Source organism: Equus quagga, chromosome 14, assembly GCF_021613505.1.
Source record: "Equus quagga isolate Etosha38 chromosome 14, UCLA_HA_Equagga_1.0, whole genome shotgun sequence".
NCBI classification, from domain to species: domain Eukaryota; kingdom Metazoa; phylum Chordata; class Mammalia; order Perissodactyla; family Equidae; genus Equus; species Equus quagga.
In genome coordinates, this window is record NC_060280.1 from 93,536,264 (window position 1) to 93,546,184 (window position 9,921).

The window sequence follows — 9,921 nt, forward strand, 5'->3', positions numbered from 1 at the left end:
GGGGGGCACGGAGGCCCAGGGCTCCGGGATGGGGAGTCAGGGCAGGGGCCGGGGGTCGAGGATGGGGTCAGGGCTGGGGCGCACGGAGGCCCGGGGGTTGGGGATGGGGGTCAGGGCGGGGGCGCACGAGGCCTGGCTGGCAGCTGGGGTCCTGTGGGTGTGGAACGGAGGCGGGAGGGTGGACAGGGCCCTTCCTGCCCCGTGAAGCGTTGGCTGCTGTGCGGACCCCTGGGGAGGGCTGAGAGAGGCTGTGGGGGCCGCTGGATGCCCCCCTGCCTGCAGCCTTCTCTTCTCTGCACCCCTCTCCTCGTTTCTCTCTCTCTGTCCCCATCTCTCCGGGCTGCTGTCCTGTTTCATTTCCCATCATCCTGTCTGTGTCTCTGTCCCTTTCTGTCTCTGCTGTTTTCCTCTCTGCGTCTCTGAGCCTTTTCTCTCTCCATCGTCACCTCCCTGCCCTCCCCACCATCCCGTCCTGACCCTTGCCGCCCACACTCAGACCTGGCCATCTGGGGTCGCCACAGCGGTCCCCCAGCCAAGGGGACACAGGAGAGGGGTCTCTGGGCCCCAGGAGGGCTCTGCAGGGAAGGATGTGGCTGTGGGAACAGCTTGTAGGGGCCAGGCCAGCCCGGGGAGACGCACATGAGCTGGTGGGGAAGGTGGCACGGGCCCCAGAGCCCTGATGCCACGTTGGCGGCGTGGGGCAGGGGCCGGCCGGGAGCCGTGGGTGTGACCCCGGAGCTGAGGGCGGCCGTGACCACCAGGCCCCAGTGAGCCACACCCACTCACACAATCAACGTCCCACACACAATAAGCATTAATGGAGCGCCTACTGGGTACCAGGCAATGAGCTGGGTCCCTGGACCCAGTGGGGACCCGATGGACCAGGCCCGCCTGCGGGGACCCCGCAGTCAGTTCAGTGGTGGAGCCAGATAACTATAGGATAGAAAGCTGGATGAAATAAGTACTGTGGAAAGATGCAGGAAGGCAGAGGGTGATGGTGGTGGTGCCACCCTGGCCACGGGGACCAGAGGAGGCCTCCCGGGAAGGTGACATTTCAGGTTGCGATGTGAAGTGTGGGCGGAAGGGTGTTCCAGGCAGAGGACACAGCCTGTGCAAAGGCCCTGGGGCAGGACCAGGCCTGGTGTGGGAGGAACAGGAGGAGGCCCGATTGGCTGGAGCAGAGGAAGAAGGGGGAGAGAGGGAGGAGGGAGGGCAGGGAGCGGACGGGCAGGTCATGCAGGGCCTGGTGGCCGCAGGGAGGACTCAGCTTCTCCCCCGAGGGAGGGGGAGCCTGGAGGGCTGCGGGCGGAGGAGGCAGGACCGACTCAGGGGCTCCCGGGCGCCCTCTGCAGGTCCTGGCAGGGGCGGGAACTCCGGATGGGGAAGGCCTGGAGTGCCGAGGCCAGGGCTGTGTGTGACCTCTGACCTGTGTCCCTCTGTCCCCTCCTCAGGTAGTCTGCCTGGAGGCGGTGGCCATGACCCAGCGGACCCGAGGTGCCGGCTGAAGGAGCAGCTGGGGCGGGAGCCTGGCCCTCGATCCCAGTAAGTCCCTTTGGTGCTTCGGGTGCAGAAGGGACCTCCCAGACTGTAGAGGCCACAGATGGGGAAACTGAGGCCGGGAGAGGAGAAGGGACTCAGCTTTGTGGCCGACCCCACCCTCCACAACCCTGTGCTTCTGGCCCCTGGGGCAGGGACGCCGTGCTCACCTGGAGACTAACGTGCGCTGACCTGCTGTGTGACCCTGGGCAAGTTGCTTCTCCTCTCTGGGCTCGGGCACCCGCTGCTTCTGTTGCAAGAATGGGCTTTGATTGGCAGGTGGGGCCTCCTCGTGCTCTTTGCCTGCAAATCCCACGACTGCCACCAGGTGACTCCAGACAGCGACGCGGCCGGGGGTCCCTCCTGGGGTCCCAGGGCCACCGGGAAGGAGGTGGCTCAGGGGTCAGTGTCCACGTCGCGGGTCTTGGGGACAAAAGAAGGGACACGGGCCGGGGCCTCGATGGAGACTGTCTGGTCCCCTCCCTCCTGCCGTTCCAGGTTCTGGTTCCGACCGCTCGGCCACTCCTGACGCAGCCCCTGTCCCTGTCGCCGGCCTCGGACGTCGCTGCCCCAGCCCTGCCAGCCGTGCCGTGTGACCCTGAGGCCGCTGTGGGCACCGCCGTCCACCCGGGGCGGCTCCCAGGGGCAGCGGGGCGTGTCGCTGGGCCCTTGGCTCAAGCCGTGTCCCCGCTGGAAGCCCCTTCCGTGCGCCTCCTCCAGGAAGTCCTCCCGGGTTCCCAGCCAGGGGGCCCCTGTCCCCTTTTGGGTCCCCACAAGTCCCCTCTGCTGTGAACAGCCTTGGCTGGGGTGGGGGGTGCAGCCAGTGACTCCGGGGGCCTCAGATGACTCGAGGTGGAGACGGGGGGACCCCAGCCCTCGGCCAGCTCTCCAGCGACACCCCACGGCCACCCCCTTCCACTGCCTGGTCCCCTGCATGGGGTCTCGGCGGGGACATCTCTCCTCGGGCCAAGAGAGAAGGGAGGGACCCCCCTGCCTTCCAGGGATCCCCCTTCACAGTGTGGCATGGGTGACCCGGTTCTGCCTGTCCCCCGGCCCCCTTGGGGTCCCTCCTCCAGCGGGGCAGTGGGTAAACTGAGGCCTCAGGTGACGGCTGGGCCCCTCCTTTGCACCGCCCCCTGTGCACACTTGGGGACCTGCCCCCCAGGGCCTGGCGGGAAAGTGGGGCCTTTCATAACCACCCCGCTCCCTTCCTGGGCCCCACTGTGGCCGGGGTCTGTGCCTCAACTTACCCCACACTGCCAGTTGTCCCCCGCGGTCATGGGGGCCGTGACCACGACCTGTTTTACAGATGGGGGCGTCCCAGGCCACCCCTCCTCCTCGGGTACTGCCCCAGCAGCCCCTGAACCCCGGGGTCCCCAGCCCAGATGGGGCCCCGATGGGGGGAGGGGAGGGCTGCCTGCGGGTGGGGGCGGGGGACACGTTTTCAGGCCGTTTTGACATTTAACAAACAGTATGCAAATCGCATACAAATCAGCACCCGTTTCTTAAGCCCCGACAGCGCAGGCGTGTTCGGAAGTCACAATGTTGGACCTGTCGCTTCCGCCCCTTGGCGGTGGCCTGGCGGACGGGGGCAGAGGCTAACCCCTCCACCACCCTTCTTCCCATTTTCCATTTTCTCCTTCACATTGTCCGTCGAAGGCGTCCCGGTCCTCAGAGGGACACAACCAGCAAAAGTGGCTGCCGGCATCCCCATTTTCCAGATGGGGAAACTGAGGCACGGAGGGGCACGAGCCTGGCCTGAGGTCTCAGAGCCGCAGTGTGGAAAGTGTCCTCCGCTGAGCATCATCCTGGACCCGAGTGGACGGTGCCAGTGACCCAAGGGGGAGAGATGACAGCCTCTGGAGCAGGCCCACCAAGGCCTGGCAGAGGGCTGTCCCCAGGTTTCTTGAGCTTGGATCTGGGGGAATCGCCCATTGGCTCACCCTGCTCCTCCGGTCCTTCTTTCTCTTGCTCCTCCATCAGCCTGTTCCTTGGATTCCGGCCACACAGCCCCTCTGCTCCGTTTGCAGGTGGCAAGCTCCTATTCATCCTTCAAAACCCTGGCTCCAATGCCCCCTTCTTTCTGCAGCCCTTTCTGCTCTTCCCAGAACAGTCTTCACTTCCTTCTGGGCATCTGTCACCAAGATCTCTCTGTCTCTGGTCCAGCCCTGACCCCTGGGGAGTCTGTGTGTCCTCTGGGTCTGAGGAGTGGCCTCTGGGGCCCAGGGCCACCTCGGTTGGGACTGGGGACCAAGGGGCCGTCCTGGAGTGTGAACTGAGTAAAAGATTCAGTGTTTAAAACAAAGTCCTGTTCAAGCTTCTTCGGGGGACCTCTGCTCTTCTTCTCTGTCCCCTCCTGGCCTTCGCGCACGCTGTCCCCTCTGCCGGGGGGGACGCCCCGACTCCCATCCCGGGTGACCCCGTGCCTGCACCCTCCCCTCTCTGGGCTGTGAAACCCGGGCCTGCCAGGCTCCCAGCTCCACCGGAGGAGCAAGTCTGGGCCGAGATGAGTTTCAGGTGAGACTTGGCAGCGGCCACGTGTCCCCGGGGCAGCGGCATCTGGGGTGGGGCTGCCTCCCACGGGCCGCCCACCCGCTTCGCGCTCCCAGAAGGTCGAGGGTGATTTTCCAGGGCGGGGTGTGAGTCCATCTGGGAGGTTCCCAGGGGAGGCGTCTGCTCAGCCTCAGGCCGTCTCCATCTCTCTCCCCGTGCCCCCCGGCTGGGTTCTGGAATCTTCTACGTGCACCTTCATCCCCCAGGCGTTGACTGAGGGCCCCCTGCGTGCCCAGCCCTGTGCCAGCTTCTGGAGCTGCCAAGACACGCTGCTGCGGGCGCCGCGGATAGTGGGGCAGGTTGTTCACTGCACAAAGGCACCCGGCCAAGGGAGTGCCAGGGCCCCGGGAGGCGGAGCCTCTGGGATTTGTGCAAAGGTCCCCACCCTGCGACCGCGTGGGGCCCGGGACACCCGTCTCTGGTCCTCTCGGGGCTCAAGGTCCGGCAGAAGAGGGAGATGCTGCCAGGCCGGGGGCTGCTCCTGGGACTCCCAGGAGCCCTTCCTCTGGGCTTCCCCTGATGGCTGCTGGCCTTATCATGAGGGCTCCAGGCCTGACCCCGAGGGCTCCTGACATCAGGCGGGTGTGAGCTCCAGACCCGCTAAACTTCTTGTTGGACCCTGAAGGGGAGAGACTCCTTGTAGCCACAGGGCCTTTGCACGCACTGTTTCTGTGTGTGGGACACCCCCACCCCACCCTCACCTTCCATCCTCCGATTCGCAGGCTCCATGTCACTTCCTCGGGGTGGCCCTGACCTAGGCCTGGTCCCCGGCTTCCGCATTCTCCCAGCATCCTATTCTTTTCTCTGGAGCATTAATGCTTTGTGTTAGTCAGTCAATGGATGTTTTCCCTGGTCGCCCGTGGGAGATGGGGTCTCGTCTGGCACCACTGTCACCCGCAGCGTTTCATAAGCCAGCACTAGGGAGGGGCACCCAGGGACGCCCCCCTCCCCGTTCCTGTCACCTCTGTGTCCGGCTCCGGTGGCCAAGGGCACAGAGACAGGGATCGGGAGTCCAGGCGCGCCGCTCCTGCCGCCATGACGAATGGGGACAATTCAGGACTCATGACCGACGGCTCCACCATGTGGCCCCATCTGGACAGACAGCGTCCTCGCCCCCACGTCTGCCCCACGCGGCTCAGGTCGTGAGGCGGCTGGTGAGGGGACAGGCCCAGGAGGCCCTGGCATCAGAAGGAGCTGGGGACGAGGCCTGGCCCCGCTGGGCCGCTCTGGGCAGCTCGCTCTCCCTCTCTGAGCCTCGGGCGCCTCATTTGCAAAAAGGGAAGGAAACATCCTCGTGGGCTGGGATGGATTTGCGGGAGGAACCGCCTGGAACTCAGGGAGCGGGGCGCACAGTAGGGATCCAATTAATGCTGCAGAAGGGTTGACTCCAGAGGCCTCATTGCCCCCCGACCCCAGCAGCATGAAGTGGGGTCAAGGTCGGAGGTGGAATCCGAGCCCAGAGGGAGCTCCGTCTCCCGCAGATGCAGAGACACCACGCACGGCAGACGCGGGTCTGAGTGCTACAAACGGAGCTAAGACGACAACCACAAAGGACGGACTCTCAGTTTGGACTACTTCCTTTTCCTCCGGTGCCGGATCACTGACCCCACCGTGAGGGTGCAGAGCCCTCTGGTGGGCAGCGTGGATGCGGCGGCATCTTGGGAGTCACATGTCACCCAGTTAGCTGGGCGCTGTCCTGTGGACAGACGGTGGAGCCGCCTGGGGAATTTGAGATGTTCTGAGATGCGGCCGGACTGGTGGCGCAGTGGTTAAGTGCGCACGTTCCGCTTCGCGGCCTGGGGTTCGCCAGTTCAGATCCCGGGTGTGGACATGGCACCACTCGTCAAGCCATGCTGTGGCAGGCGTCCCACATATAAAGTGGAGGAAGATGGGCACAGATGTGAACTCAGGGCCAGTCTTCCTCAGCAAAAAGAAGAGGATTGGCAGCAGATGTTAGCTCAGGGCTAATCTTCCTTAAAAAAAAAACGAAAGATGTTCTGAGAGACACAAGAAAAAACAGCCAAGATGTCATTGAACGTGCGACCCACAGGGGGCGGGATCAAACTGGGGGGCTCCCAGGGGGCCGCTGTGGGGAGGATGGACTATGGGGACGAGGGCGGGAGCTGGGGAACCAGGGTGGAGGCCCCTGCGCTGGTCCAGGTGAATGATGAGGCGGGAAGAGCATTCCAGGCCAAGGGCACAACCGTGCAAAGGCCCTGGGGCAGGATCATGCCTGGGGTGTGGGAGGAGCAGTGAGGAGGCCGTGTGGCTGGAGTAGAGGGAGGAGGGAGGGCAGGGAGGGGACGGGGCAGGTCGTGCAGGGCCTGGGGGGCCGCGGGGAGGACTTGGCTTCTCCCTCAAGGGAGGGGGGCCTGGAGGGCTGCGGGCGGAGGAGGGCGGGACGGACTCAGGGGCTCCCGGGCGCCCTCTGGTGGTGGCCGCGGGGAGGACAGACCGCGGGGACTAGGGTGGAGGGGACCTCGTGGTCCAGGGGGCGATGCTGGGGGCACCCAGGTGGCTGCTCAACACTATTTTAATGAAACATTTAAAAAAGCTCAGCACGAACGCAAAAACACATACAATGAAGAAAGTATCAAAGTGTTAAATGTTGCCAGGTCCCGCCCGGCGCTGGCTCTGTGCTGATTGAACACTAATTCCCGCTGATTAAGGCCCAGGATCTGGGCCCGAAGCCCTCGGCGGGGAGGGAGGGGAGCCCCGGCAACAGGGCGGGTAGGGGGGTGGGTGCTGAGTGGCTGGAGCGGAAGCCGGGACTTAATCAGCCCCTCAGGATTAATTATGGCCGGGGAACCGACTGGGAAATCTATACCCCGACTTGGCGCTTCCCTCCTTCCCTCCACCGTTTGTCTCTAAACCTCCTCCCCATTCTTTTCCACCAAAACAGATTTATTTTCAAAGTGCGCCTTTCTATCCTACCCTGAAAACCCAGATATATATATATATATATATTTTTTTTTTTTTTTTGAGCGGGGGACAGAGTATATAACTGGGGGTATAGACATTTTGAAGTGAATACGTAACTGTTAAAAATGGTCTCCGAGGGCCTGTTGGGAACCACAGTAACCGCAGCCGCTCGTGAGCGCTGAGTGTGGGCTGAGGGTTTGCACACTTGTCTGAGCTCGTTTTCTGTCTCGACAGCTCCAGGGGGCGCGAGCAAGAGCTTCTCTGACGGTAGGATCTGCTCCCTTGAGCCCCACTGTATACACTGCAGCAGGTCCGACTTGAGACCTCGGACTGCAAAGCCCCAGATGGCTGTTGTCTATGCAGGGGAGCCACTTGGGTTCCGGTTGTGACCCAGATTTGGGGTTTTTTCTGCTTGTGGCCTCTGAGCATTTGTCTTGGCTGTTCCCTCCACCGGGAATGCCTTTCCTTCCCTTGGGGGAAATCCTCCTGGGTCTTCAGAACTCGGCCCGTGTCCTCAGGGGCCCCCGGGGCTGGGTGTGGGGACCCACATGGGCCGGCGTGGTGGCCTATCATCCTGCCCTCTTACAGGAGGGGAAACTGAGGCACCGAGAGAGAGCCAGCCGCCTGTCTGAGCCACACGGGGGAGGGGACAGGGCCTGGAGGCCCAGTGGTGACACTTGTGTCCTGACCGGCCTCCTTGGTCGACCGCCCCTCATCGTGCAGATGGGGAAACCGAGGCACTGAGAGGGAAAGTGGCCTTGCTGAGGTCACACGGCTGGTCCTGGTGGCCGGGCTGGGGACGCCGGCCCGGATGCTCCCTTCCAGCCTCCTTGCTCGCTTCCACGGACCCACGAGGAGGACGACACCCGAGGTGACGCGGGCTGTCCCTCCGCCTGGCCGGGCCGCCCAACAACAACAGATAATAGTACCCAGCCCTGGGGTCACGGGACATCCTGCATCCTTGGCAGCATCCCGCCCTCCGTCCCCACCCGCCGTGACCGTCCAGCGGTCCTCGAGGGCTGACTGCGCGCCGAGCGTGGGGCCGAGCCGGTGACCGCGGGCTGAGGCGAAATCCAAGCGCCACCTCTGCCAGAAAAATGCCACTTAAGTCCTATTTCAAAAATTCCAAACCGACCCCAAAATGTCCAGATGTGAAATAAGGACGGACGGGCCCCTGCGCCCGCTGGGGGGACCTGCAGGATGGCTCTGAGCGTCCCAAGACCCCCGGGAGGAGGGGACGGTGCTGATCGACGGCCCTCGGACAGATGGGGAAACTGAGGCACAGAGCGGCCAGGTGGCCTGCTCCCGTCCACTCTGCCCTGCTCCCGGCTCCACCTCGTTGTCCCGGCCCGGGTCGGGGTTTGGGTCTCCCTTCACCTGCTGGGACCCTTCCTGACTCCCCGCCTGTCCCCGTCAACTTGCCAGAGCGACACGGCTCGAAATAGCAGCGGGTGTCAGGCCACACGCCACGGCCCCTCCAAACAGCTCCGGGGCTCAGCGTCGGGTGACTTGCTCCCGTCCGTGCCTCGATGTCCCCATTTGTACCCTGTGGGGGCGAAGCCTCTGCCCTCTGATTTCCAGTCCAGCAAGCAGGGGTGGCGAGAACCAGGCCCCGCCTGCTTGAGAGGCCACTGTGCTGTGTGACCTTAGGCACAGCGCTTGCCCTCTCTGTGGCCAAGGCCCCAAGCGTAAAACGTAATCTGCCCCTGGATGCAGTGAGTACAGTGAATGGCATGCAGTGGGTGCTCAATGAGAGCTGAGGGGGGCCAGGCGGGGCTTCCAGCTCCCAGCACCCAGTACCGGCAGCCCCATGAGGTGGGACCCGTCTTAAAGATGAGACACGGGGCCTCCAAGAAGGCTGGGGACAAGCCAGAGGTCGCACCCGGCTCTGACCCCGGGGTTCAGCCTCCAGCATCCGTGCTGCCCCCACTCATCCCGTGAGGCCCAGAGAGGTGCAGAGGCGCCCAGGGTCGCACAGCGGCGGTGCAGGGCCCTCCCTGGCGGAGGCAGCATCCTGGCCCGGGCTGGGGACCGGGGACGCGCTCCCGGGTTGGCGCTGCGCGTTGCCATGGCAGCCTGGCCGAGCGATTAGGCGTCCCGAGGAGCGGCGGCTAAAAATAGCCCGTGTGCTCCGGGCTCATTAGCTGTGGGGCCTCAGGCAGCCGGGTCCCCTCGGCTCCCGTCCTGCCGGGCGGTGGGGTGTGTGGCCGGGGGGACAGCCGTCCTGGGCCCCCGACCTCCTCCCCGGACCCCCCTCCGAGGCCTGAGATGGGGTCTGGCAAGTGTCTGTGGAAAGAATGAGAGAATGAGACTAACCAGCCCCGATGGAGGCTCTTCCGGGGGGACCGGGGTGGGGGGCACTCAGGCACGGGGGTCCCACCGTGTCGTCTCCCGGCCAGGAGGTCAGTGGTCCACCCTCTCTCCACCACTCCTCTGCTTCCTTGGGAGAGGATGGCCTGGCTGTGTGACCCTGCCAGGTCGCTCACCCTCTCTGGTCCCCTTTCTTCCTTCCAGAACCGCCACAGGCGCAGGGCTTGGAGGTTGAAAGGAGCCCGCTCGGCTCTAGCGGGGCTGCCAAAATGCGGGAGAGGGAGGGAGGTACGACGGGGAGGAGGGTGTGGGGGCTGGGGGACATCGGTGACAACATCTTGGGGTGAAACTAAGGGTGTTGGAGACCCAGGGGGGCGGGTTCCCAAGCAGAGAGCCAAGGACAGTTCCCAGGCCAGCCAATAGGTGGCGCATTCGGCACAGCACAGCTCGGTTGTGGCACCAGGTGGGCCGGCCAAGAGCAGAGGCAGAGGGGAACCGAGGAAGGGGACAGCGGATGAGGGGCTGCCGGCAGCGGGGCGGTGCTAGCAGGGAAGAGAGAGGAGGCCCCGGGGCTGCGACTCGGCCGTGCCGCTGCTCGAA

The 9,921-nt window shown here is 64.4% G+C and overlaps 1 protein-coding gene across 2 annotated transcripts in view; it reads left to right on the forward strand.

Annotated features, from left to right (window-relative positions):
• TINCR (TINCR ubiquitin domain containing) overlaps positions 1–3,841 on the forward strand; it is a 9,170-nt gene extending 5,329 nt beyond the window's left edge. Inside the window, exons 2-3 of one of the 2 annotated variants that reach the window (XM_046638104.1) lie at positions 1,452–1,938; positions 2,035–3,841. In XM_046638104.1, the coding sequence (XP_046494060.1) occupies positions 1,452–1,455 (4 nt within the window). In that variant the 3' untranslated portion in view covers positions 1,456–1,938; positions 2,035–3,841. The remainder of the gene's footprint in view (positions 1–1,451; positions 1,939–2,034) is intronic. The other variant, XM_046638105.1, reaches the window with a different exon arrangement.
• Positions 3,842–9,921: the final 6,080 nt, after the last annotated feature.